This window comes from Eretmochelys imbricata, chromosome 27, assembly GCF_965152235.1.
Source record: "Eretmochelys imbricata isolate rEreImb1 chromosome 27, rEreImb1.hap1, whole genome shotgun sequence".
NCBI lineage: Eukaryota > Metazoa > Chordata > Testudines > Cheloniidae > Eretmochelys > Eretmochelys imbricata.
The window spans coordinates 12,409,899-12,437,546 of NC_135598.1; the positions used below are offsets into that span (position 1 = coordinate 12,409,899).

At 62.3% G+C, this 27,648-nt stretch overlaps 1 protein-coding gene across 1 annotated transcript; it reads right to left on the reverse strand.

Moving 5' to 3' along the window:
• Nucleotides 1-333: 333 nt before the first annotated feature.
• CACNB1 (calcium voltage-gated channel auxiliary subunit beta 1) lies at nt 334-27,456 on the reverse strand. The gene is made up of 15 exons (XM_077806205.1): nt 27,370-27,456; nt 23,088-23,174; nt 13,914-14,033; nt 11,570-11,692; nt 11,235-11,371; nt 10,378-10,454; nt 7,724-7,743; nt 7,243-7,323; nt 6,713-6,771; nt 6,052-6,161; nt 5,335-5,343; nt 3,982-4,133; nt 3,400-3,495; nt 2,772-2,957; nt 334-798 (listed from the first exon to the last, which is right to left on the reverse strand). Exons 1-15 carry the CDS (start codon nt 27,454-27,456, stop codon nt 334-336), a joined length of 1,809 nt encoding a protein of 602 aa, XP_077662331.1.
• Between the last annotated feature and the right edge of the window lie 192 nt (nt 27,457-27,648).

The following is a 27,648-nucleotide window of genomic DNA, read 5'->3' on the forward strand; positions in this document are numbered from 1 at the left end:
TCTTCACTATCTTATGGGAGATGAGAAGGGCCCCTCTGGGGGCTGAGTGGGGGGCACCACTGGCAGAGGGCCCCCCTGGCACTGCTGGCAAGGGATCCCCATGGAGGTGGGGGGGGGGGGGAGCATCATACAATCTCAGGCCAAACCTGCTAGGGGGCATGAACCACACCAGCCTCACAGGGGAGCGCTATGCTCAGAGGCTCCTTGAGGAGAGAGATTCCCCCACAGGACACACTGAACCCTGCCCCCCAGTAGATAACACCCCATCCCAGGGGCCCCTAGCTGACTGAAGCCCCACCCCCCAGGGCCCCTAGCAGCCAGATGCCCCACCCCCTAGCGGATGTAAACGTCCCGCCCCCAGCCCTCCAGGTCGTTCTTGTTCCGGCTCATGGCCTCTTCCTCACTGGGGCAGTAGCGATCGCGCCCTTTGCTCCGGCCCCGCAGCTGCCGGTTGTGGTTCTGGTGGTCGGGCTCGGCCTCGTCCCAGGAGCCCTGGTGCTGGTGGAGGCGGCCCAGGCCCCGGGGGTAGGCACTGGGGGTGCCACCGCGGGGCTCGGGCTCCTCGTAGGGGTCTGTCTCCATGTCCATGCAGGAGTCGCCCGGCTCGGTGTAGGCAGAGTCGCGGCTGCCCTGGGTCTCCGAGTCGAAGGTGTCCTGGCGGGACAGGCCGCGGTTGGCCAGGCGGGCGTGCTGCTGGCCTGGCCGCCCCTGGCCGCGGTTGACCAGCTCCCCCGGGTAGTCGTGCAGGCTGGCGCGCTCCCCCTCACGCGTCTGCTCCCCATGCACTAGGTAGGGTCTCTGGTTAGGAGAAGTAGCGACAAACCATGCAAACGGGAGAAGACAAGGCAGAGTTAGTCTGGCCACCAGGGGGTGACACTGGCAGCTCAGTACCGATTAATAGACACATATATTGTCAGCGCAGCGAGAGCAGCCTCTGGGCTGCTGAGCCCAGGCCCCCAATCCCAGTCCGGGCCACAGGGGAGATGAAACTATGGGGTCCCAGCCCAGCCCCTGGGGGAGGTTATACCTGTAACACTGAGTATGTGGGATGGTTTGCTCAGGTGGGGTTCAGGGCTGGGATGTGAGGGCTGAGGGTCAGGACTGAGCAGCAACTGCAGAGCTGTGTGCGGGAGAGGCCCTGGACTGGAATAGCAGCTGGGGGGGCAGGGGAGGGCTGTGGGCGGGATTGAGGGGCACTGGTGGGCAATGTATGGGGAGCCCTGGACTGGCATAGTGGGTGGCTGTGGGGGGGATTGAGGGGCACTGGCAGGGTGGAGAATGGGGAGCCCTGGACTGGAATAGCGGCGGGGGGGGGGGCTGTGGGTGGAATTGAGGGGCACTGGGGGGAAGGAATGAGGGACGCTGGCAGGGCAGTGTATGGGGAGCCCTGGACTGGCATAGAGGTGGGCTGTGGGCTGGATTGAGGGGCGCTGGCAGGGTGGTGAATGAGAGAAGCACGCCCGGCTCCTGCCTGCCCAAACGAGGAGAAGGCCATGAGCCGCAGCTCTTCAGCTATCCAATGAGCATTACAAACGACAGACACCACGACACAAACATGCCCTGACCGCCCCGCCCACCTGACCAGGGCGGGGCACGACTTGGGGCAGGTTCCCCGGCAGCTGGAGAACCTCCACTCGCACTTATGGGGTGGTGCCCAGGGGGAACCAGCCACTCACTAAGGCAGCAGTGGGGAGCGGACAGAGGGGCCAGGCAGGCTGGATCCCGAGGAGCGGGCACAGACATGGTGTGTCAGGGTGCCCTTAACAGAGGCCTGTGAGCTCGGTGCTCTCAGAGACCAGGGGCAGCCTGCAGGCAGGAGTTGGGATGCCTTGGGGGTGGGGGACAGCGAAAGGGAGGAGATGGGAGAAGGAGTCCAACTTCCTAGCCAGGGTGAGGAAATTGTGAGACGCTTCCTCGCTAATGGCTCCCACCTACATTAGTGGGGATGGTGGTACGACAAGCCGAGAGGACGCCTAGCACTGCACGACAGCCGTGCCGGGGTTTCTGGTGCAGGTCTGGCTGCACTGGTGCTGCCCTCTGATGTGGAGAGGGAGTCACCCCCTTGCCCCAGCACTCCCCTGCCTCACAGCCCCATCCTGCACTGCAGAGCCTCGTGTTTGGAAATCACCCAGCGGCCTTTGCTCCCACTCTGAGAACGGTGCTGTGGGAACCCCAGAATGCACTGCGCCGGAGGCAGAGCCCAGCAGGGCCAAGGGTCCCCTGCTAGAGGGGTGACTGGAAGGAGCCCCGTGCAAACAGGATCCTGAGCTAGAGCCGGCTGATGGGCTCGACCTAGCTCTCCAGAGGGGGCAGCCTTTACGCAGAAGCCGGGGGGGGGGGGGGGGCAGATGGGGCGGGGGAGGCCGATGGCTGTATGGCACTTCCTGGGCAAAGCCCGGCTCCCTGTGACGCAGCTACAAGGCTCAGGCACCGCTGCCGGGGGGGGGGCGGGCAGATCCTTCCAGGTTCCCCCCATGGACGCGATGCCCCCAGTTCCTGAGCCTTCGAACGATGCTGGGCAGGCAGAGGGAGTCCCTCCATGCGCAGGGCAGCGGGATGGGGGGGCAGCAGCAGAGGCAGGGGTGCGGGGAATCAGCCGGGGTTTCCATGAAGATTTCTTCCTCCACGTTCATTGAAGGCACCACCTCCTCCTCCTCTTAAAGCTACAGCGCGTGCTCCTCCACCCTGGGCTGGGCGCTCAGCCCCTGCTCCAGGCTGCCCTTCCCGCCCCAGAAGCCCAGGTTGCGCTTGAGGGAGGTGAGCACCTGTACCTGGAGGTTGGAGACGGGGGCGGGGCTGGCGGCCAGGGCGGCGGTCGCCATGGTGCGGTTCAGGAGGGGATTGGGCGGGTTGCTGCTGGGCGGGTGCGTGGCCTTCCAATAGGCTTCCAGGTACTCAGCCAGGTGCTCGCAGGCGTCTTCCAATTGGTTCTCGTCCAGGATGATGTCAAACATTTCCTGCAATGAGAGAGAGGGGTGTGAGGTGGTCCAGCTGGGGGTGAGGGGAGGGGCCTCGGCCAAGCTGGGGGAGTGGGGAGGGGCAGTGGGCGGGGCAGAAGACGGGGCCTCGGCCAAGCTGGGGGAGTGGGGAGGGGCAGGGCAAAGAAGGGTACTTGGTCAAGCTAGCAGTGAGAGGTAATGGGGGTATAGGCCGATCAGGGCACGTTGTGGGGCAGATATTCACTGCGGGGGGAGCAGAGACTTGGCCCAGGCTGCGAGTATGGGGCAGTGGGGCGGGGCAGGTATTCTGCCGAGCTGGGGGTGTGGGGCAGCGGTGTGGCAAGCAGAGGGCGTGGGGGGCGAGACAGGCTGTGGGGTGGGTACTCACTGGCTGAGCTGGGGGCATGGGGCAGTTGTGGGCAAGGCAAACTGGGGGCGAGGCTGTGGGGCAGGTACTCACTGGAGGGCACTGTGCCAGCTTATCCGACGCCACCATCTGCACATTCAGGTGCTTGGCCTGGGACTTCCCCCGGGACTTGACCAGCCTCTGGAGCACCTGCAGGGGGAGGGGGTGGGGGGGGGTGAGCGCAGGGGAAGGGATCCCCCTGGGGTGTCCCCCGCTCTCTGTTCCTCTCCAGTCCCGAGGAGAGGGGCTGGGCATGGCGGGGGCTGACTCAGGGCGAATGAGGTATCATTGCGGCTCGGGCCAGGGTCTGAGCCCAGAGCTCAGGCAGGAAAGCTACAAACTCTGCCCCTTTAAGATGCTGGCTTCCCCAACCCCCATCTCTGTTGATGCCCCTCAGTCCCTACCCGCAGCCCCCCGCCAGCCCAGCCCTGGGCCTCTCTTAAGCAAACACTCTGCATTGAATGTGGAGAAATGTCCCTCAGAGGACAAGGCTGAGACCCTACAACTTGTTGCACTTGTGAGCTATCCCTCCCCCACCACCACTTTGCTCTGACCAGCATGGGAGGACTGGGCAGTGAGTCCCCAGGCAGCAACACAAGAGCTGGGCCATCCCTCTGCAGGGTCCAATGCACTGACCTTGGGGGAGGTGATCTTGATGTAAACGATGATGGGGGCCAGCGAGGTCTTGGCCAGCTGGGCCGGGTGGTTGATGGTGTCGGCATCCAGGGCCACAAGCTGAAGCGTCCGGGCCAGCTCGAAAATCCGCTCGATCTCGCTCTGCACCTCAGCTGTCAGAGCAGAGAGATAGTGAGAGACTGTGGGGAGGGCATGGACTGGGGGGGAGGGGGAAGGGGCAGAAAGACCGTGATAGATGGGGGGCAAGGGGTAGAGAGACAGTGAAAGACTGTGGGGAGGGGATGGAGTGGGAGCGGGGGGCAGAGGCAGAGAAACCTTCAGAGATGGGGGAGCAAGGACCAGGTGGGGGACCAGGAGTAGAGAGACAGTGAGAGACCGGGGCGGGGGGGGGGGCAGAGCCTGGATAGGGGTTGGGGGGAAGGGGCCAGGTGGGGAGGATCCTGGCACAGTACGTTGTGGGTGGGGGAGATGTCAGAGGGGATAGCAACAGGGGAAGCAAGGTATAGTAAGGGGCAGACCTTGTGTGGAGGAAAAGGGGGAGATATGGAGGGTATATGTGGGGGAACAGCTTTGCGGAAAGCCACAGGGAGAGGCCATACACTGGGGTCTCTGCATCCCAAAGACAGTTCCCCCTCCCCTCCCGCCAGACACACACGAGACACATGGGTTTCACTGCAGCTCCATCTCCTCCCTGAGGCGGGAGGGACGTGTCTCCTGGGTCCCCAACGCCAGGTACCTTCATGCCGTGCTGCACACTGGGCAGTGGGATCGCTCGGCGGAGCCCACGCCTGGCGCGTGCCCAACGTGTAACGCTGCCCTGGGTGGGTCCACCGCCAGTATGGACCAGAGATCATCCAGCACCAAGCCACGAGGCGGGGCAGGGTCTGGAGCTGGGGGCACGGTAGAGTGGGGAAGGGACACACACACCACTTTGCGCCAAGCAGGGGACAAAGCAAAACCCAGATCCCCACGTGCCTGGACCCTGGGGACACTGGGATCTGGGATGAGTGTCCTGAGCTCATCTTCAATCCTGAGGCCTCATATCAGGCCGGATGTGGGACAGACCCCTGGGGAGGGGATTCCTGCCCTGGCTGACTCCGGCCCCCTGCCCTGGCTGACTCCGGCCCCACACACGGAGCAGCTCATTGTAGATCTGAGCCAGGGGGCATCGGCGGGGCAGCTATCTTGCTCTGCTGCCCGCCTCGTGGTCCCTGCTGGAGTGACCCTGAGTCCATATGGCAGTAGGAGCAGGAGGTTACACGTCGGCCCCTGGCACGCTGTGGATCCCACGGGGTTAGGCAGCACGGTAGGGAGCGGTCTGGACAGGTCTCCGAGAGGTTAAAGGTTACATACCCAGGACATCTGTACCAGGAGCAAGGGAGGAAGGAAGCAGCGCGGAGGGAAGGGGTGGGGGGAGAAAGAAAAAAGGGGAGGGAAAAAAGGAGTGAATTGAACTGATCATCCCAGGAGTCAGTGCGTCAGGCCCCGCCCCAGCCCAGCCCAGGGCGGTCAGCAGCCGCAGCTCACACGAGCCCTGTTAGTCACCCCACTACACGACAGCACCAGTGCCCAGGGGACCTGAAAACACGCCCTGGCCCTGTTGAGTGGGAGTCAAGGCACGTCGCAACCCAGCATGCACTTGGGGGTCCCTGCCTGGTGTGGCCAAGCATCCCTCGGGGCAGGAGCCTCACCCCAGGGCCTCTCTTTCCATCTAGCACGAGCAGGTGAGAGCAAAGCAAGCCACCAGGCCCTGCCCAGGAGCGGGAGGCAGGGAGCATGGGCCCGGAGAGCCCTTCCAGACAGGGTGAGGGGAAGGGATGCCCCGGGGCATGGTGGGCATTCCAGGGCCAGCTGGGGGTGAGGGAAGGGAGGATGCAGGAAGCCAGGGCAGCTCCCAGTGGATACAGATCCAAGCCAGGCAGGCTTGAAAGGGTTCAACCTCCAAAGCCCAGCAGTCAGTCTAAGTGAGAGGCAGCCAAAAAACAAAGAGGCCTGGAATAACCAAGCAGGGCTGGGATGTAGGAAAGGGTTAAATCCACAGCTTCTCCTTCCCCCCCACCATGGCCTCACCCAGGCTGGAGCGGGTGCTGGAGCGCTCGATGATGGTATGCTTGGTGGGGTTGTTCAGCACGGAGCGCTTGGCCAGGGCGATATCGGCCGTCACCCGTGTGATGGAGATTCTGAGAGGGACGGAGAGAGGAAGAGAGCGTGAAGGCGGGAGGGGGGGCCCCCGACCTTTGCTGTGGCCCCCAGCAGGGCGCCCACCCCACCAGGGTCAGGCAACAGTACCCCAAAGGAGCCCTGGGGGCAGAAGTCAGGGTGTGAACCCCAGCACCTTGGCAGCAGAATCCCCATACGGGGAACCACCCCATCTGCGCTGCTCATTGCTGCCTGCCCAGCAAGGGGACGCAAGGCCAGAGCACCAGACTCCTGGGTTCTCACGCTTACAGAGTGCTTGGAGATCCTCCGATGGAGAGGGCTAGGGACGGGCGGAGGGAGAGAGAGAGTGTCCTGCATCAGGCTGGAGCGAGAGCGTGCGGCTGACCTGCTGGGATCTCTCTCGGTCAGACCCTAAGGAGCCTGTCACCGTGGTGTCCAGGCGCTTGCATGGGGCGACTCCCAGAAACTGGGATTTTGAGTAAAACACCATTTCCCTGGTGACCAAAAAGGGCCACAGTGGGGAGGGTTGTGGGGGAGTGTTTGGCAGCATCTGTCTGAGGAGCCCCCGCACCTGCCATCGAAGCGATGCTTCAGAAAATCGAAGAGGGCTTTCTGCATCATGTCCGTCACCTGGGGAGAGAGGGTGACGATGGAGTCAGGCACCTGGGGGGCAGGAGGGAGCGGGAGTCGGGATTCACCGCATCAAGGTGTGACTGCGTGGGGGTGGGTGGGTGGGGTTAGAAAAAGAGAGAGCAATGGACATCGGAGGGGTGGGCAGTGATTTCAGAGATCAGATGTCACTGGCTCCCCCTGGCACAGGCCCTCAGGAGACAGAGCAGATGGGTCCCGGAGGAGATGGAGAGAGGAGGACGTGGGCAGATGCAGAGGTGGAATGGGGCAAGACGGGGGGGGCGGGGGGGTGTCGGTCAGACGGAAGGGGAGGGGAAGAGGGAATGGCCGAGCGAATGGATGGACAGACAGATGGGGATGGGTGAAACAGGGGGAATGAGATCAGGGGTCACCTGCTCCCCGGGAAGCTGCTGAAAATGCCACCTCCCCAGCCTGCCCCCCCGCCACTCCATGCACCTGCCCCGGGCTCACCTCGTACCCCTTCAAGGACGGCCCCACAAGAATGATCGGCCGCATGGAGGGCACCACGTCATAGGGCGGCACATGCTCTGCCTGCCGGAGAGGGCAAAAGACAAGGTGTGACATGTACACAGCGGGAGTCATTGGAGCAGGGGGCCCAACTCCCACGGGGGCACTGCAAAACCCAAGTGCCCTGCAGGGTGGGGGAAGAGCTGGCATCTTCTTGGGTTCAGGCTACCCAGCTCATGCTGATGCTCCCTTGGCTTGAGAGCTGGGAGGTTCTGCCTTCGTACCTTCATGGCCCAGTGTGGGTGGTGGCACTGGGTCCTGGGAGAGGGGAGCTGGTGGCATGGGAACACCCAGGCTGTTGGCTCTGGTACACTCACACGGCCCATCACCGCTGGTGGAGAAGCCAGGTGGGGAAGGATCATTATGGGGGCCCAGGCCCGCCCCCACCCTTTACAGGCAGGTCAAGTAAAGCCCTTTTACTCACCGACTTCTGCTTCTGCTTGGCTATGTCCAGTGATCACCATTAATGGGGCAGGGGAGGGGGCAGGCGAGAGAAGACAAACAAGGCATGCGTGTTATTGACAGGTCACGCCAGCAGACACGCAGCGGCAGCGGGGAGGTTTCTGTAGCCGGCAGTGTGTGGGAAATGGGGACGGGCAGGGGAGGGGGCTCTGAAACCTGGCTCAGGCTGCAGGTGGAATCAGGGAGGGAGGAGAATCTAAGGGAGGGTGTGTGGCCACATTGGGGGGATGGCTTGGCTCCCCCGGGTGTCCCCCAGGTGCTACGCAGCTCCCCCCTGCGCTGGCCCTGCTCCCCACTTCACACCCGCCCTCTTCAATCCACACACTCTGGCACTGCAAACACCCTCCCTGCTTGGCAGCAGCAATGCCCTCCTCCCCTGCCCCCTTGGCTCACAGGCCCTCGCCCCCAGGCTGCCCCCCTGGCCCTGCACTGAATACCACCCCCCTGACTGATCCCCAGCTCTGTGGCTCACTGGGGACCCCTTGGTGAGGAATGTCCTGGAAACACCCTGCTGCAGCCCCTACCCGTGTACTCTAGAGCAGCCCCCGGGCTGCTCAGCAAGCAGCAACCTCCAGGCCACAGGGGCGCTGCCCCCAGGGGAGCGGGATGGGCCCCCGACGGGAGCCGCCCCCCCACCATCTAATGGGGGTAGGGTGGGATGGGACAGACGATGCCACTCCCATGTTTCCTGGGGGGGGGGGGGCGGGGAGGGGGAGTGTGCACTGGAACGTTCCACTCCCATGCTTTACATGGGGGCGCAGCATTGGAACATTCCATTCCCATGCTTGGAGAACCGCTAGAATGTTCCACTCCAGAGTTTCATGGGGGGGGGGGGAAGGGAGCACTGGAACATTCCATTCCCATGCTTGGAGAACCACCAGAACCTTGCACTCCAAAGTTTCATGGGGGAGGCCAACACTGGAACATTCCATTCCCATGCTTTACATGGAGGGGTGGGGGGCAGTGCTTCAGCCTTCACATGGTGTGAGGAGCTGCCGGAATGTTCCACTCCATGTCTCATGGGGGAGGAGCAGTGCTGGAACATTCTACTCCCATGCTTTATGCTGGGGGCTTTGGAACCGCTGGAATGTTCCACTCCTGCATTTCACAGGGGTGAGGCAGCACTGGACCGCTCCATTCCCATGCTTCATGTGGGGAGGGTGTCAACTGGCAGAAATGCTCTCAACTCATGGGCCGTGTGTGTGATCACTGGAACATACCATTCTCATGCCTCATGTGCACGTATGGGGGGGGAGGCCAGAGAAGGGACACCCCCGAGGGCTGCCCCTTTCCAAGCCACGCTGGAGGCGGGGTTTCCTGGTGTGATGGGGAACACACCCAAAAGTGCCTGCAAAGGGGACATCCAGCCCTGGCTATAGGTCCCCTGGTGCCTGTGAGATGATGCTCTTACCCCATAGTGTGCCCCACAGCGCTGACCAAGAGCAGCGGTCTGAACGACAATGGGACCACGTCCAAACCATGGCCCTTCCTGCCCCCCCTCCTGCCCCCAAAACCCAAAGCTCCCCAACCAAGCCAGCGAGCCCCATACACAGGGTGAATCACGGGTATTAGCAGCAGGCGTGAGCGAGGGTGCGGCAGGCGGGTGCAGAGTCCCACTCCGGACTCCTTTACCTTCTTAAAGAAGGGGATGTGCTTGACGTTGGAGGGGGACGTGGTGACACTGCTGATGCTAGCCTTAGGGGATCGGGGGTTCTCCAGGCCCTCGGCCTCCTCCAGCTCTAAGTCAAGGGCGTCTAGGTCATAAGCTAAATTAGTCATGTCCAGAGTACCTGGGGGGGCAGATTGTGGGGAGGGGGAAAACAAAAAGAAAGAAAGAACGAATGAACGAAAGGAGGGAGGGAGGGAGGGAAGAAAAAGTAAAACAGAAAAAAGAAAGGAACAGCTGAAAAGAACAAAAGAATGAAAAAATGTACCAAAGGGAGGAGGAAAAAATGATTCAGTAAACGAAAGAGAAAAATGAGAGGAAGGGGAAAAACCTGTCGCTTCCCTGCAGACAACGTAGAGAGGGGGTCAGAGTGGGGGGAGAACCATCAAGTACCCCATCTGCAAGAGTGACAGGGCAGCTGGTAGCAGGTTTCCTCTGCATGCCATGGAGGTGGGCATAAGTGGGCATGTCTAGGGGATGTCTGTGCCCCGGTGGGCATACCTGGAGCATGCCTGTGTATACGCCCTTCTGCCTGTGCCCAGTTGTTCATCCATACAAATGCAAGACTCTCCATGTGCATGCCAGCATGAACGGCGGGCCCCATACTCCCAGCCCAGTGCTCCCCGCCAGCTCTTGTGTGCTGTGTATCCACCTGTGTCTCAGCCCTGGCCTGCGTTTGCAGAGGACACGGAGATTCCAGGATCTGCGGTAGGATTCCTGAGAAGAAAGCTGGGCACTTCCAGGCCAGCACCCTTGTCTCTCTGACACTGGGGCGCTAGCTGGTCTCAGGGCACAATGGGGGAAGAGACCTGGCATTTCAGCCCCTTTTGTTATTGCCAAGGCCACAGCCAGAATCAGCCCCTCTCCATCAGTCTCTCTTAGTGGTCCAGTAAACTTTGCCAGCTGGGGGCTGTCCGCTGTCAAACAGCAAAGGGAGGGGGTGGTCTTACCACTGGCAGGCGGGGTGGGTCTGCGGGTCCCCGTCACCACATCTCCCAGGCTGGAGCTGGAGTTGTCCCCCGATTTGCTGCGTGGAGCAGAAAGGCAAGGAGCAGTAAGTGCCTGGAGATGGGGAATTTCCTGGGCTGGTGGGGGGGGGCAAACGGGGGGGGGGACGGACGACACCAGTCTGGAAAGCAAGGGCCCCACCCCGGCAAATTCTGAGCAAGGGGGAATTGGCCTCCACACCCAGATTCTGTGAGAGACTTAAATCTGGAACCACAGCACCAGGGCAATGCCATGTGCCCATCTAGCCTGGTATCTCCTATTCCCCTCCCCCAGCTGGGATCAGACCACTGGGGCCAGAGTCCAGCACTCTCCCACTCACCCAGTGATGTACCAGATCCGATCAAGGGCCTATCTAGCCAGCTATTCTCCCTACTGTGCCAGTTCAGACCAATGAGTCCATCTACTCCTGCATGTTCCTCCTGACCCCTTCCCAGCCAGTACTCAGGTTCTGCCCTGCAGCATGGGGATGGAAGGCCCTTTGCATCCTCAGCTGGTGTCACTGCTGATCCTGGAGCTGGTTCTCCCCTGCCTGGCCCCTTGTGCAGGAGCTTACCACTGAGCAAAGGGAATGATGACCCAAGGTGCCCAGTAGTGAGCCCACTGGAAGGGGATGTTGATCCTCCTCCCCCCACTCCCAGTCTCACTGGAGTGGATTTGCTCAGAGGGCTAACCTGGGCCTGCCTCAGTTACCCATAACACACTGCTCTCGAGCCCTGGGGGGTCCCAGGGCTCCAGGCTGCTCGCGGATGCGGCCAGGAGCCATGATTCCCCCTCTATCCCCTCAGCTCGGCTGCTCCACCTTGAGCTCAGGCGATTTTGCCTCATCTTCTGCTCCTGCAGCATCCTCATGTTCTCCAGCTTGACGGGGCTGGGGATGAACCCCACCTCGCAGCCCTCCTTCACCAGGCGCCCGATCCACCAGTCGTTGTTGTATTTCTGCAGGACGGAGAGAAGAAGGGCCTGAGACATGGTGCCCATCCCCGCCCTGCGCCGAGCCTGTCCCATCAATGCTGTGCTGGGCCCATGTCCTCTCCATGCCAAACCCACGCCCAGCAACACAGTGCCGAGCCCCAGTCCCCCTGCCGCGGCGCTCCCCAGAGCCTCAGCCAGGCCTGGGCCCGCGCCGGCCCCTACCTCTTTGATATGCAGGAAGTCTTTGGGTTCGAAGGAGATGGCCATGCCCTGGACCGGCACGTCATCGTTGGGGGACGGGTTGTAGCCCACATTTGTCCTCACGGCGAATGCCACCGGCTTGGTCTGTTCAGGAGATGGGTTAGCGGTGCGGGGGAGGGAGGAGAGAGACGCTGGAGGGGCCCGGGTCTCTCAGACACAAGGCTGCATTGCTCTGGCATTTCAGAGAACGCTGTTACCTAGCGGCTGCAGAGACCAGCCAGGAAGGGGGTAAGCAATCCGGGGCCAAATTCTCACCCCGATCCAGGAACACGGAACATCCCCAGCCAACTCCCTCCCCTCCCCTCCCCTCCCCTCCCCACCATAGGAACCAAGGAAAAGGGGTCCCTCCCCCAAGAAATGGAGTGGACCCCCACCCCAAGAATAAATTCCCCACGGGGCAGCGAGCCAGGCAGGGAGACCAGCCCAGGTCCCCCAAGTCCAGGAGGGGGCCACAAGCAGGGCCCTGAGAGGAGCCATGGGTGAGATGGAGCTGAACGGCTCCGGGAACTGGCTGGCTCAGGGGTTGGGCTACGGTGCCTGGTGCCTTGAGGCCGCCGGTCCAGAGCCAGGCCAGGTCGGCCGTGAGCAGAGAGGTGTTGCCGTGCGAAGGGTGAGGCGTGTGCGTAATGACTCGGGTGGTTCTTGGTCACAACGGCTGCCCCAAAAGAGGACCTGGGCGACCAAGCTGTCCCACCTATAGAGGGGCCTGCCAGCGCCAGGGGAGATGGGGAAACCCTGCCTGGTCGGGCGATAAACAGAGGCCTTTGCTCTGCCGGCGATGCCGATCTGGTAGCTAGAGCCTTACAGGGCCTTGTCCTTGTCCATGGTGCCCTGGTTCTGCTCACGCACAGAGCTGCGCTAAAGGGCTGGCCCTGCCTGGGAGAGGGGCTGGCACGTCTCCCAATGGACATTACACCTCAGCTGCCAGCAGCAGAGCGAGGGGGTGCTGCGGCTGCAGAGCGTGCGAGCCCACTGCACCATGGGGGGCGGGGAGAGACAGGGGCCTCATTAGCTAATGGCTGCCGGACTGCGCAGCCAGCGAGCAGGGGCAGGGCCAACATCTCCCCTCTTCCCAGGGAGCCTGGCTGCGGGCAGGGGAGAGGTGTGCGCTCAGGCCAGGGAAGAGCACGAGGGGCAGAGGTGAGCACCAAGGGGCCGCCCAGGCTCAGCCTGGAACAGAGGGTCCCAGCAGGCCCCTGGGAAGCCTGATGTTCACTGTACAGAGGGGAAACTGAGGCGCGGGGAGGTGAGACGTGCCCAAGGTCAGGCAGGGAATAGAACCTTGGAGTCCTGACGCCCAAATACCAGTTGTTCTAACCACTAGTCCACACTCCCCTCCCAGAGCGGTCAACGTCACAGCCCTGATTGTGCGCAGCCCTGAGAGGGCCTCAGGAAGCGATTTTGGGACCTGGTGTCCTCCTGCGAGCTCAGACAGTGGGGTGACCCATGGGATAGCCTCCCCCAGGGCCTCTGACCAGAGGAAGAGAGCGTACCCACCCCCCGTGTGGATATGGCTGCAGGGGTGCGTCCCTGTCACCCACCTGTGGCAGGGCGGCGGCAGTCCCTGGAGGAGGTGGGGGGCCCTTCCCCCACTTGGCAGCCGGTGCTAGCTGGCTGGGAGGGGGTGTAATGGAAGGGCTGGGATGCCGCCAGCTGAGGCAGCACCAGCCGGCAGTCTCCTGGCACCAGCACTCTCCCGAGCCCAGCCCGGGTCAATGAGACGTTTCATCAAGATTAGCCAAATGAATTAGCTGATGGTGGTCCCAGGACTGCGGGATTTACGGGCGGCGCTGGGCCCGGGGCCAGCTGCAGCAAGAACAGCTAGTACATTGGGCACGGGGCGAGGGGAGGGAAGGAACAGCCAGGGTTCCCTGGCACTGGGCTCCCCCTGCAGAGCGGGGCTCTCTGGAACGGGGTGGCGACTCAGGGCATCCGCACAGCAATGCAACCTGATCCGTCACAGACGGGAAAGGGGCCAGGCCAGAAAGCTGGGGGATGAACTCCTAGCACCAGGGCAGCTTGGCGCTGGGGGGTGGGGCTGAGGCGAAACTGGGAACGGAGAAGTTGAACCGACCCCCGCCCCCCACGCTGGCTTAGCAGGTGGGAAGGCAAAGTGCCAGCCACAAGCTGCTGGACAGCCCGTGTTTCCCTGCGTAGCCCCCCAGCCTCTCGATCAGCGTCCACCCTGTGGGCTGGGTACAGAAAGGGACCCATAGTCCCTGCAGCCTGCACAAGAGGATTCAGAGACAGAACGGGAGTGCAGGAACCTCCCCACCCACCCCCAAGCACAAGCCCTGGCACCTACCTTGGCCTTCTCCAGCTGCGCCAGGGCCTGGCGCTCAGCCTCCTTGCGCAGCGCCTCGCGATCCTCCTCCAGAGACACATCTGAGTCCGAGGGGCGGCTGGTGTAGGAATCCGCGGAGCCCTGGAGGAGCAAGCACCCACATCGGAGGCGGGTGGGCTTTGCAGCCTCCCCCGTGGAGGCAGAGCCATGGCCACACAGCCGAGTGAGCCCATTTAGAGCTGCAGGAGATACCCAGGGGGATGCTGTCACCTCCCCATGCACTGATCACCCTGTGAAACCGCGGGGACAGGGGCTGGCCAGGCAGCCTGGCATTGGGCCCAGCTGCCCGCCATGCTAGAGGCGGTTGGATGTCATTCATTATGGACCCATCACCGTGGCCTCTGGGCACTTTAGAAACAAACCATTGACCAGCACAGCCCATCCCGGGCTGTAACAACCCCCGCCTCTGGCGCACGGGGTAAAACCTCCACGGTGTGAGCTAGAGAGACGAGCCCCTAAGGGACCTTAGGCCCCTGCAGGGCACAGGGGTTTGTAGGACTCTGGGGCTCTGCCAGCTCTGGAAGGGGAGAGGGGTCCAATGTAGCGGCTATGGTGCAGGAGTCAGGACTCCTGGGTTCCATTCCGGGCCCTGCCGCTGACTCTCTGTGCCTCGGTTCCCCCTAGTGCGGCGAGGGTTAAACTGAGTGGCAGGGAACAAGGTGCAGCTGTTCTCACCGCTCTGGGATGGAACGTGATAGTGGGGATGGGACAGGGCAGTGCCAGGCTGGGGGGGTGGCATCAGACCCCATGAAAGCACCAGCACTGGCAAGAGAAACAGGGCCACAGGCGGGGAGGGGGGGCACCTAGAAACAGACAGTCCCCCTGGGGTGAGGGGCCTGGAAACCCACATCCTTAATGGGGAGCAGCCTGTGAGCGAGAGGAAATGGAGCAGGGGCAGGAGAACCAACAAGGAGTGGGGTGGTGAGTGAGACTCAGGGGCCTGATCTTGTCTGATCCAGTGGGGCTACGATCCCTGGCCTGTCCCACATCCCCAGCATGTGCCGCTTACCCGCAGGCTGAGGCCTGCTAATGAAGCAGTCAAAGTGCTCTGCCCCCACCCGGCGCCTCTGCTTCGGGGGTTCCGATGCTGGTGGGGAAACTGAGGCACCAATCTTGGCAGTGAACTCAGGGAAGGGAGGAGGCAAAGAGACCACATGGGGATGGGAGGCATCTGTCTTCTGTGGGGGCAGGCCCCTGCATTCTGGTGGACCCTGACGCACATCCCCCTGGGGATCAGTGCAGAGGAGACAGGACAGTGTGCGGGCTCTCGGCCCTGCCTGTGACGAATGGAGCTTCCTAGTCACCGGAGAGCCCTGGCAGGGCAGTGAACGCGGGAGCAGGAGCCCAGAGAGAAGGCGAGGGCTCCGGGTGGCATCAGTGCAAGGCGTCCCAGCTGCTGCCATGGGGCATTGGGCTTGGCGCTGCCCCAGCCTCGCCTAGTCACACTAATAGAGCGTGGGCACTGGGCTCAGGGGCCGGGTTTGTTCAGGAATTCGGGGCATCCAAGGAAGGGGGGGTTGACCGTGAAGGGCAGTTTAGAGAAGCCTCCTGCACTGTTCTCCTAACTCCCCTCAATCTCGACCCGCAGCTGCCCCACTGTGCCAATTCCTGCCCCCCAGGTCTGCCAAGGCCCTGAATCATGACCCAGCTCCCCGCAAAGCAGAGACTGCCTGCTAATGACCCTGCATCACCAAATGGGTTGGTATTGGGATCCTAGGGGAAGGGGAGGACTAGCAAACTCATTTCCCTGACTGGCTTGGGGACTCCGTGTTCTCTTGGGGTCCCTCCCCTTCCAGTCCTGCAGCGGGGTTCCCAGCTCGCTTCCAAGTCTCCGGGCCCCGGGGACAGAGATGGCAGCCCTCAGCTGCCTCTGCCCGGGCCCCAGAAACATCAGCGCTAATTAGTCAGCTCTCATCCCACACAGTGAGTTCATCTACCTTCCCGGCTGTGTCAGGAATGGGGGGAGCAGCATCCCATGGCTGGCAGCTCAGAGGGGATCGGGGAACTGATGGGGGTTCCCCTTTAATCACAGGCTCTGCACTCAACTGCTCGGGATCTAAATCAAACCTGCTGCTTTCTCCGCAATCCCAATAACTGAACGACCCCAAGGGGCCAGGAGCTGAGGGCAGGGGGCTATGCTCAGGCCAACCAGAGGGACTGCTGCAGAGCCCCACAGAGCATCCTCCCTCTCCCAAACCGTGCCAGCCTCCTCTCAGGGCCGTTCCAGGTGCCCTTCGGTCCCAGCTGGGTTTAAACACACCAGCAGGTTTCACTGGATCAAACACAGAGGCATCCTCTGAGGAGCCCCCCCAGAGGGAGGCAGCGTGGAGCAGGGGGGACCCCTGCTGAGGGGGGCAGCCTGTGCTGTGTGAGGATGGATGGATCTTTGCAAGCCTGGGCTAACCTCAGTCAGGAGTGGAGATGATTCAGCTGGAGCCGGCTGGAGGGGGGACCACCTCCCCGCAGAGACATGCAAACCCTCCCCCTTCCGGTCTCCCCTTTTTGGCCCCCAACTCTGGCCAGGCAGCTCACCCAGACAGACGGGGTTCGAAGCCAAGGTAGCAGCGTACTCACCTCCTCCGAGTCGTCCAGCCAATACAGATACATCCCGGCCGTGAGCGCGGGGCGCACAGGGGAGGGGGGCAGCCCGGCTGGGAGGGGGGACCCCAGGCAGAGGGGCGGAGGGCTTCGGGAGACGAGGCCAGCAGGCAAGGAGGGGAAGCCACAACGCAGTTTTGCTGAGTATCAAGGGCTTCAGGGGTGGGCATCAGCACCCCAGGGTGGGCTGGGTGGGAGGCCCTCGGGGTGATCTCGCAGAGGTACCATCCGCCCTGGCTCAGGGCTGGGGGAGGCAAGCTCATGAGGCACGGCTGCCCGGCTTCCCCTGCCTCGGACCGGAGCGGAGAGACAGGCAGCCAGGAGCGGATGACGTGGGGCTTGGACGCAATTGGCTCAGTGACCGAGCGAGTGTCAGATATGAGTGCAGCCGGCATGTGGCCCAGCTGGGTACGTGTGCGGGGGGTCGCAGCCCTTTCAGAATGAAGACGCTGTTCTGAAGCCCTGCAAAGTGGAACAGGGGGTGCTTGGGGGGCTGGGAGGGAGCCCTGCCCCGGGGGGGCGGGGAACAACCCACCCAGCTGAGAGGGATTTCTGGGCACATGGGGGTTTAAGCGAGCAGCTAGTGGGATGTACCACGGAGCAAAGGCATTGGATCGGGGGCCAGGGATGGCACTTAGCCCTGGTTGTGCCATTGGGTGCTGTGCTTGGGGCCAAGACAAATGGGAACGGGGGAGAGGGGGAGGGAGAACTGTCTGGATCCAGACTTCCCCAGCGGCCCTTATTTGCTTCTCCAGCCCCTCGACCCAGAGTATTCGAGCACCTGCCGCATGCTAATGAACTCCAAGAGGTGAGTCAGGACCCAGTGGGGGAAACTGAGGCACAGAGCACCTCCCCCACAGGACCAGATTTCCAAGTGCATAGCCCTATGGAAAATCCTCCCCCAGCATGGGTGCTGCACCCTGAAAATTCAGGCCCAAGGTCCCGCAGAGATTCAGCGGCAGAGCCGGAATTCGAACGTAGATCTCCTGAGGCCTAGACCCCCAACCCTTCCTTTCCTGGCTCCCAGCCCTCCAAGAACTTCCCCCTCGCCCCACTAATTCCTTTGTAAATGTGAAGCCGGCACACAGTCTGTTGCTGGTCTGGGACCAGAGAACCCCCTCAGAGAAGAAACACAGAGATCAGCACAAATTCATGGGGGCGGGAGGGGTCACGGATACCTTGACAGCACAGGATTCCCAACGTGTTTCACAAGCTCTCTGGAAGCCCTGCCACCCCACCGCCATGCAGCCACCTCGGAGTGGAACGAGGCAGCTGTTTAACAGCGCTCAGCAACAAACAGGCAACGGGGGAGTCTGAACCCCGCCATGAGTGGTCAGGAACTAGGTTTTACATCTCCAGAGACAGCCCCTCGAACAGCAGAGCGCCCCCTAGCGCCCAGCTGGAACTGGGGTCAGCCCTGATTCCATGGGCAGGATGGCTCCTACTGAGCCCCTCACCCGGAGCATGGCGCCACCCTGGGGTGTTGGGGTCAGCACTGACCCAGAAGGGAAGAGCGCCCCGTCACCTCTCACTCCCTGATGCCCAAGTTAACCATTTCTCAACCCATTGGGAGAAGGGACAACTCCAGCCTGCTCCCTACAACCAGGAATCCCCCCCAGTGCCTCCCCCCGCCATGGCGCATCCTGCTCCTCCCCCACCCGGAGCCTCAGCCCTCAACCTCCCAGAAGAAACACCCCCACCAGACCCTTGGCTCCGGGGTGGGGTGGGGGGTTCTCTGTACTGAGATCATGGATGGACAGGAATGTGGAGGGGAGGGCAGAGGGGCATCTGGGGGGAGAGTGGGGCAGAGGGGTTATGGAGAATTCTGGGTGGGAAAGAAGCAGGGGGTGGGGGGGCATGGGCTGAGGTGGAAGCGAGGCTCTTGGGGGGGGCTGTGAATGGAGCGAGGAGGAAGCAGGGAGTAGAAGAAGGTTGCGGGGGTGGCAGAAGCAGGGGGTGCAGGAGGGAGGGATTGTGGAGGGGTGCAGGAACCCCTGCCAGCTCAGCTGGCCTTGGAACCACTGTGATTGGGGCTGGCTGGGTGCTACATGGGTGGCCCCATACTGAGGGGGGTCCCAAGTGTTTGGGGGGGGGGCACAAGGGAAGGGATGAAGGGCAGCGAGCCTGCCAGAGAGTGTCAGGGTTGGGGAGCGGCCGGGGGACCCCAGGCCCCCGGAGAGAGTGAGAGCTGTCAAGGGCTGGGGTGGGGGGACGCTCACCAAGACGGGCCGGTGCCCTTTGCTGGCCGTCTCCATGCTGCCGGCGCTGGCTGGGCCTGGGCGCGAGTGGGCAGCACGGAGGGGGGGGCTCTGCTGGGCTGCCAGGGATCATGTTTCACCAACAGTGCAACATTCGCAACCTGCCAGGGTATATTTAGCCCAGTGCAAGGGGCGGGCGAGCGAGGGGGGCTGGCCTGAGCCAAGGGTCAGCCTCGGGTATAGCCACCCTGGGCACACACTCTCTGCTCACAAGCGATCTCAGGGGGTCCGGAGGGGACTGAAAACAGCCAGGCACCCCCACCCGCGTGCTGGTGCCCCTCTGCCCCCTGCTATTCCAGGCCCCCCAGCTGTGCCGATGCCCCTCCATCCTGACCCACAGTCCTCCCCCTGCTACCCCAAAACTAGCCCCCTCCTCACAGCAGACCCCGGCTGGAGAGTCAGGGGCACGCTGCGTAGCCCCGGGGGTGCAGACGCTCACTGCAGGGAGCACATGCAGAGCACGCCTCTCGTGAGGTGCGTGGGGGGAAAGCTGTCAAAGGGCCAAGGTTCCTCCTGATCCTTGCAGACCCCTGTCTGAGACCGAAGCACTGAGCAGGGCTCTGGGGCTGCTTTCTGACCCGGGTCAAATTCTGGGATGGGTTAAGGCTAAATGGGGTCTGTAACCCGCATATTTTGGGCCAATTCAGCAGCCCCTTCCTCCCAGCCCAGCCCCCCCCTCTCCCGCCCATCTCCCGCTCCCTGATCTTCCTGCCAAAGCAGCCCCCAGCTGAGCTATATGTTGCCCCCCAACTGTACCAGCTCCCTCTGGCGCCTCTGATTTCAGGGATCCTGCCCTTGATCCCCTCAGCTGCAGGACCTGGGTGTCCTGGCTCCCCGACAATGGCCTGGACCGACCTCAGCCCCGAGGAAAAGCCGGAAGAGGGGAGAAGGTGGGTTTGCAGAGCACAGCTCTGTACCCCCTATTCACAGCCCATGCCAGCAGAGGGCAGCACAGCGCCAGGTTCGACTGCCCGGCAGACACACACACACTTTGGGGGGGAGGGGGGCTGGGAACCCCCCCCAATTAACACTCCTGGGGGGAGATCAGATACGAATGACCCAACTGCTAACACCCAAATAGAGCTAGACCCTGCCCCGGGCCTCCGCAGTCCCTGCACCCAATTCCCAGCCTCCCCACAAAGTGCGAGCTTCCGGGGGACCCTGGTTCCACATTCTTTGGGGGCCCCATAAGGTACCAGCCTCTCTCGCCCCCATCCAAACCTCAGCTGACCTTGGAGCAAGGTGCTGACCCCATTCCAGCCTCCGTCCCATCACCCTCCACGCTTACTAGCCTCCAGAAGCTACTGTGTTATTGCCAGCCAGGTCCAAGCCCCCCAACGCAGGGAGCTGTCAGTGGGCAGCCCCACAGCCAGCAGGGAGTTCTCCCTCCTCATCGGGTTCGGCTTGTTCCTGGGTGGGGCAGGCAGCTGAGAACCCACCCCACTACCATGAATGAGCCCACGCTGCCCTCTGCCGGGCAAGGCTAGGAAGGGCTCTCCGAAAGGACCTGCACCCCCAGGACCCCAAGATGTGGGAATCAGGCTGAGATTCATCCCATCAGATATTCCTAGGCATGTAGCCCCTGGATTCACCCTCATGGCCTCCCTGGCTGGGGCTATAACGTACCACCGGAGGCTGTTTCTCTGAAGCGGGGCTCAACCTCTGAGCTGGAGATCCCCCCCGCCCCTTCCCACCTCTATTCCAGATCTATCCCACCCCCTTCACAGGCGACCTGAGCCGCCCCAGGCAGCCACTCAGCCCACCCTCCACCAGCCCTCCCAGCCTCACTGCGGGGGCTCACGCATGATAGCACCACAGAGAACGGGCCCACTCAGTTCTGGGGTGTTTGAGAAGTGCCTCCATTGGGTTTTGGCCGGTTCTGATCCAGGGGCGATGGGTACTGGGTCGGTCTCTTTGGGTGGAAGGTTCCGCTTTCGGCCCACCGCCAGGCGGAGAGCCCTCCCTCGGGCGGATGGAGGGTTCAGGGCCTTTCGGGAGCCCGTGAATGAGCCCAGGGCACAGGGAAAATCCCGCTAGCCCAGGTGCGTGTCCCCCAGGCCCCAGGTCTGTGACCCCAGCAGCCTCATCATCGCCCCAGGGGGCAGCAGGGAAATGGCCAGGCCCAGAGCTTTCCCTAGGGCACCTCTCCAGCCTTCTCCCTCTCGCTCTGGAGGGTGGAAATACAAGGCAAGCTGGCCCTTTAAATCCTCTCTCTGCATGGGGGCCTCGCTCCAGGAACCTTCTCCAGGGTAACTGCCACCTCCAGCATCTTCCCATGTCATTGCCATGGGAACCATTCACCCCCCCCCCTACTGGGGGGACAGGTCATAGGACCCCTCTCTCCAGCTGTTTATCCCCTTCCCCTTCACACATGGGGGGGGCGCTGGAGGGGATTAAGCCACACCCACCCCAGCCCAGACTTCCAGCCCCCCGCCCTCCAGTGTAGGGCTCAGTCCAGTGCAAAATCTAACGTCCCAAGCACTGGGGCCTTGTCCCGTCCCCTGGGGGTGACGACCTCGCCCCCGCCTGAGATCGAGCTCCATCCAGCCCAGCCAGTGCCTTCTCTCGGAGTCTCCCCCACTGGCTGGCTCCCCATAGGGCAGAACCGGGGAAGGGGGGGGGGGGGCTGCCAGGCGATCACCCCGTTAGCTCCAGGGGCTGAAGCTTTCGATGCTGGGTCCTTGGGGGCCTGTCCAGATGCAGCCGTTGGGTTCTGGTTCTAGACAGACAGGCGCCAGCTGGACCGACCACCCCACTCTCCCCCCAGCGGCCTGGCCCCGGGATGCTGCCCCCCACAAACCATCCATCTCACGGGGACTCAGCTGTTTCATTAGTTAATGTCTATTCCAGCCCCCCCCCCCCCCCACCGCCTCCCGCACAGGGGGTTGCTATGGAGACCACGCTGCTTCCGGCTCGGAGATGTTTCTGGGCTGTTTGATGGGGAGGGACGGGGACGCAGAGTGATGGTGGCTGGAATGGGTGGGGGGAGTGACAGCAAAGGGACTGGGGGAAGACAACGCTGCAGGATCTACCCAGCTGTCAACTCCAGTCCCACCCACGCTGCTGGATCGATAGCCAGCTCCCCTCCCTGCCCTGAAGGGGGAGGAGCGCTGGCTCTGTGCATCTTATGGATGGGGAGAAAACCAGAGCTGGTCCAGTCCTGGCCTCTGCTGGGGGTGGGGTGGGCACTGTGGGGAGCCTTTGCCAGGTGTGGGGGGCATTGTGGGGAACAGGGCCAGAGGGCTGGCTGGAGGAGCTCCCGGCGACTCCAGCCCTGGTCTCCCCAGCAGGGGGCGCTGCAGGGATCAGGGCAGGAGCAGAAAGAACGGGATGGGAGAAGCATCAGAAGAGTCATAGCAGAGCTGTGCTGTACAGTGGAAAGGGGGCACATTAACCCCTTCCCTCCCCTGACCCTGCCAGCTACAGCCAGCCCCCCACCCCACTCCTCCCCCAGCCAAGCACGCCCTGCCACCCCCCCCCCGATGTGTGCGGGCAGCATCCCTGGCAGTGAAGGGGTTATGGCCACGCTGTGTGGGCATGGGCACGGATCCCAGCCCTCCTGTGACCTTTCCCCCACTCGGGGGGGGAGGGGCAGCTTTGACTTGGGGCTCCCCCTAGATGCCCAGGTTCCTCTCCTACAGGCCTAGAGTCAGTGTACCAAAGGGGAAGGGAACCGTGCAATTCTTGCGTCCCCAACTCCATCACCCTCCAGCGGTACAAACCGGTCTTACTAAGATGCCATTTCTGCCCTTAAAGAAACACAGCAGATTAAACCGAACTGTAGATTTGGGCGGGAGGGTGGATTCTCCACTGGCCTGCACACACACCCCCCATTCTCTCCCATGGGCACTTGACGTTAGTTCTTTCTTGTTCCTTTCCTCACTCTGTAGCTGCTTTAGACTGAAAGGGGCCGGCCATGGCACTTGGCAGATGGAAACAGAACAGCACAAGAGCTGGGAACACGATGCTGTGGCTGTGGGCAGGGATCGAACCCAGGATCCTCAGCACTGAACCCTCAAGACCCTGTTGCTCAAGCTAAAGGAGTAACTGAGAGCAAGGAGGAGACTGTTACAGCAACTGGGGCTAGCCACTAGGGGGCGATGGGACCACCTGCCCTACTCTGCTGTATTACATCTAGTTCCAACACTCCCAGCTGCCAAATCAATGGTGCAAAGCAAGTTAAATCCCACATCTCATGGCGAGGGACCCCTGGGGCTCTGTCCCCTCTCCTGAACACGGGATGCCGAGGCTATGGGAGCTCCCACCCCGCTGTCCTTACCTGTCTGACGAAGCTGTTGGAAGTCGTGTCCGAGGAGGTGCTGCCATCAGAGCGTTTAAACCTGCTCTTCCGCTTGCTGTATTTCCCCTGGAGGAGGGAGGGACAGCCTGGTTAATGAGCATGCAGGTGCTTACAGAGGGGCGGGAGCAGACAACTGCATGGCATACCAGAAACCTGTGGAACTCCCTGCTGCGGGACATTGCTAAAGTTAATGGAGGAGTTACCCTGAAATCTGCTTTGCCACGCCTTCCATCGGAGGATCTCAAAGTACTTTACAAGCACAAATTAATTAAACTTCATTCCTCTCCTGCGAGTATCATTACCCCCACTGTACCGCTGGGGGGAAACCGAGGCACAAAAAGGGAAAATGCTTTACTCATGGCCACGCAGCAAGTCAATGGGAAAGCGGAGAGCAGAACACAGGAGCCCCACTCCAACTGAGCCTATAAACAGTCCTATGACCACACTAGACATCCGTATGGCTGAGAATAGAGTGAGCTGCTTGAATACAGATGACAAGCCTAATGCTTCAGGGCATCAGGTCATCAGCTCGTGAGGTCAGGAAGGAATCTCTCCCCTCACGGTAGCATATCACACCACAAGGAGGCTGCCTTCCCCTGTGGCCAGCGGCTGGGGACAGATGGACCCCAGGCTACACATCCCGCTGAGATGGTCTGAGATGGTCTATTCCACTGTGAAAATCCCTCGGATCGCAGACCCTTAGGACATGTCCCCATCTAAACACCCACCTGGGCCTGGCCTGGCTATGGGATCCCCTTCCCTATGGGGCTGCTGAGTCTCCCACAAAGGAGCCAGTGACCCCCACAGGTCCCTGGCACTCACACGGCACACTGGGAGTGCAGGAGGCAGGGCTGGAGGGAGGGGTCGCCCTCCAGGGAAGCAGCTGGCTCCGAACGCCGCACGGTCACCTGATGCGGGTGCCAATCAATAGGCAGCTCCAGGGCTTTAATAGCCTCGCTGGGTTCCCAACCAATCTGGCGTCACAGCCAGGCTCTAATCACTGGGGGGGAGCTAATTGCAATGCCGGCCATGTCAGCTCACCCCGATGGAAACAGGGAAGCGCGCCAGTCAAGGGCAAACAGCACTGGATCGGGGTGGGCCTTTATTGCAGCCGCTGCCGGGGCCCCCCCATATTGCTCTGGGGAGGATTCAAGAACTGTGGGGGGGACCCCACCCTCCTACCCCACAGACAGCAGCATGTTTATAGGGTAACCATCGATCACATGGCATATTCGGGGGGGGGGGGGGCGGGAGCTAAATGCTCAGCTAGCTGAAGGGGAAACCAAGGAACAGAAGAGGGAAGTGGCTTGCCCATCAGAGGCCCCTGTGGGGAAGACAGCCTGGGAGCAGCTTTACTGCCCCGTGTCGATGGGCGGGGTGAGGCGTCTGCCCACCTGTCCCCATGGGCGCTGCAGGGCTGGGGCCGAGCTCCGGACAGATGTACAGGGGGTGGGGGCCTGAGCTGTGTTCTCCAGTGAGATCCGGAGAGCTCCCCCTGTGCCCAGGTAATGGTGGGGCTCAGTCTGCGTGCAGAGGTGTGGGGTGTTTAACACATCACACCCACTGGGCCTAGCAAAGGCAACTGATTCAGCATGGAGCAGCTCTCGGGCCATCCTCAGGGGCCTCGGATTGAATTAGCAGGTTGGTTGTCAGGGAGAGGGGGGGAGAGAGAGGATGTGGGGCTGATTGGATTTGCAGCCAGTCTGTGCCCCCTCAACTCTCTCCCTGCCCCACAACCAGGGTGGGGGCAGTGTGGGCTCCAGAGATCACCCTGCTGCTGCCCAGAGCCGTCCCCTCTGTGCCAGGGGCGGGGTGGGATCCACAGGGGCAGAGGCTGATCCCAGGGAAGGGGTTCCAGTCCCAGGCTTATGGACCCTCCAGGGGAGGCCCCCAGCTGCCAGAGATGAAGAGGGTGGGGCTGCGATCCACACACACACCCCTACCCTGTGCAAGGAGCTGTACACACACCCCTACCTCCCTGCAACGAGCTGTACAAACACACACCACCTCTGTGCAATGAGAGCTGTGTACACCCACACACACCCTTATCTCCGTGCAACGAGCTGCGTACACACACACAACCTACTATACACACGCCCACCCCCACACAATTAGAGCTTACTACAGACTCGATTTACTACACACACACACTCCAAACACCTCCCTAGTGACCCATGCGCTCACCTCCACTCCTCCCCCTAGTGCGCAGGCTCTGGTGTTCTCCTTCCTCCCACCCACGCAGGCCCCAGCAGCCATGCAAACGCACACACAACACACCTGCTGCTACTGAGTCATCCCATGACCTAGCGGCTCCTCTTCCAACAGAGCCTGGCAAAGGCTCCAAATACCCGGCTGGTGGCAAAGACTTAGACAGAAGGAGCTAGCAGCTGGGAGCTTCCCTACAGCCCGCGCTCCTGCACCATCCTCTACAGCACCTCCTGCTGGGAGAGGCTGGGGTTGGAGTAGCCAAGATTTCCACCCCACCCGCAGCCAGTGCTCCCTACAGAAGGTCAATTGCTGCTGGACCCTTCTGCTGCTGTCCTTGAGGGCCCAGGCTTGCTTCCCTCCACCCCGATGCGGGCAGGGTCATCACAGCCCGGGGGGCGTCAGTCCTTTTCCAACCGGTTCCTCCCAAAGCTCCCAGTGAGTGTGAGGCCTTTCTGCACAGGGCAAGCGGTCAGGACATGTTGGGGCAGGTCTCGGAATGAGCCAGGCGCATCCCAGAGGGACAGCTGGGCCCAGTTGCTGCCCAACCCACAGACACGTGGTCTCTGAGCAGGGCAGGAGTTGGTATTTTTAGGATTTTTCCCCACCCCCATCTTTCCAATCAGGGCCCCTCCCCCGTCACATTCACTGTGCCTTCATGGGCGGCTGGGATCCCCCATCCAGAGGGCTGGTGCAGGGCATAATTTGTAACGAAAGAGGTACCGACACTGCAAGCTCAGAGGTGCTGGGGCTACAACCTGCCAAGCCTAGAGGGGTCCGGGCTCAGCCCTGGCACAAATTAAGCACTGGGTTGGTGGCTCTCCAGGTGGGGAAGGGTTAATCATGGCCATTTACAGAGCCAGATCCTAAGCTGGTGGAGGCTGGTTCGGTGTTTCCCAGCCCTGTGTTGAGGGCCTGGCACTGCCAGGGTGTCTGGGTGCTACCAGGAGCCTCTCCCCACTTGCCTCTCCAAATCGCCTGGTGCTGGGGGACAAAGGGGCTGCGTGTGGACAACACCCAGCAACGTGATTGGGAGGATGTGCTGAGCTGGGTCAGACCAGTGGGTCCATCTTGCCACTGCTATCCTGTCCCCCTCCCCACCCCGCTCACTAGCCCTGACCAACAGGTCCAACCTGCCACTGGGATCCCCACCTGAGTACATCAGAGCAATGGCCCATCTGTGCTGGCATCCCCACCTCCTGCTACATTGGCTCACGGCCTGTTTCCAGCAGAGGCAAAGTCCCCTGGTACCAACTGGCAAGGGGATGGGGCGGGAAAGGGGTGTGGTGACTCCGGAGAGGGTTTCCCAAATTATCCTGTATGTTCCAAAGTTTCCCGGAGCGACACCTGCCCTTCGCTAGCTGCCGTTCATGGCAGCAGCCCAGGGCACCCTACGCAGCGGGACTGATCCAGCCCCACAAACCCCTCGGGATCATTCCCCACATTTCCAGCTGGGGAGACTAAGGTGACACAGCAACCGAACAGCAGGGCGGGGACTAGAACTCAGGTGCCCGGACGCCCCGTCCCCTGCCTGCTCTAACTAGGAGACCGCACTCTTCCAGCTCCGGGGGAGGCACCCCTAGGACCCCCACTCCCATCTCCTCTCGGCTAGCTTTGGCACCCATTGCAAAGTTTGGGGGTCGCCTCCCTTGTGATCTCTGGGCATGCGGGGGACACCTGCAGGATGTAGGGCATGGGGTGGGGGGACCCCGCTTGGCCTGGCTGGGGCAGGAGGAGCCCGGTGGGGCCAACAGGGCTTTTGTGCTAAGACTGAAAGCCGAGGGCAGCTGGGAAGGGCTGATCCCCGGGGAGGGGAGGGCGGAAAGCAGCAGCCAGGCTGAGATTCCTCCAATCCCCCCCAGCAAGACTCACCCCGACCCCGGGAAAAGCAGAGAGCAGTGAGTCATTGGCCGGCTCCACCCGCCCTCCGGTTCCGATCGGGTCCAGTCCCACCCCCGCTATTTCTGGCTACAAAGCTCCCCCCCCCCAGGCTGCGGGAGACGCCCCCCCAGCGGCGGTGGCAGGGGGGGTGTTATCCCCCCTCCCGCGGTCCCACCTGGAGGCCGGGGTTGTCGAACACGTCCATCTGGATCTCCTGGGTCGAGCTGCGGGGTGTCCGGGCCATGCCGCCCTCCCGAACCATCGGGCTCCCGGCGTCTCGGCCTGGCTCGCACCGGACTCGTGTCCCAAGCCAGCCCCGGCGGAGGAGGAGCCCGGGGCGGGGGCGCGTGTGGGGGCGGCCGCCGGCCGGCCCCTCCCGGCGGCCACACAATGCGCAGGCGGGGCGGGCGGAAAGAGGGGGGGCGCGGCGAGGTTCGGGGGCTCGCCGGCCCCC

Bases quoted from the DNA above. Each gene is read 5' to 3' on its own strand.
- CACNB1 (XM_077806205.1), bottom strand. From the start codon at position 27,456: ATGGTTCGGGAGGGCGGCATGGCCCGGACACCCCGCAGCTCGACCCAG. The intron at 11,693-13,913 runs GTAGGTGCCAGG...TCTCCTGAACAG, and splicing joins CGCAGCTGGAGAAGGCCAAG to ACCAAGCCGGTGGCATTCGC. The intron at 6,162-6,712 runs GTGCGGGGGCTC...CGTCCCTCTCAG, and splicing joins AAGCATCGCTTCGATGGCAG to AATCTCCATCACACGGGTGA.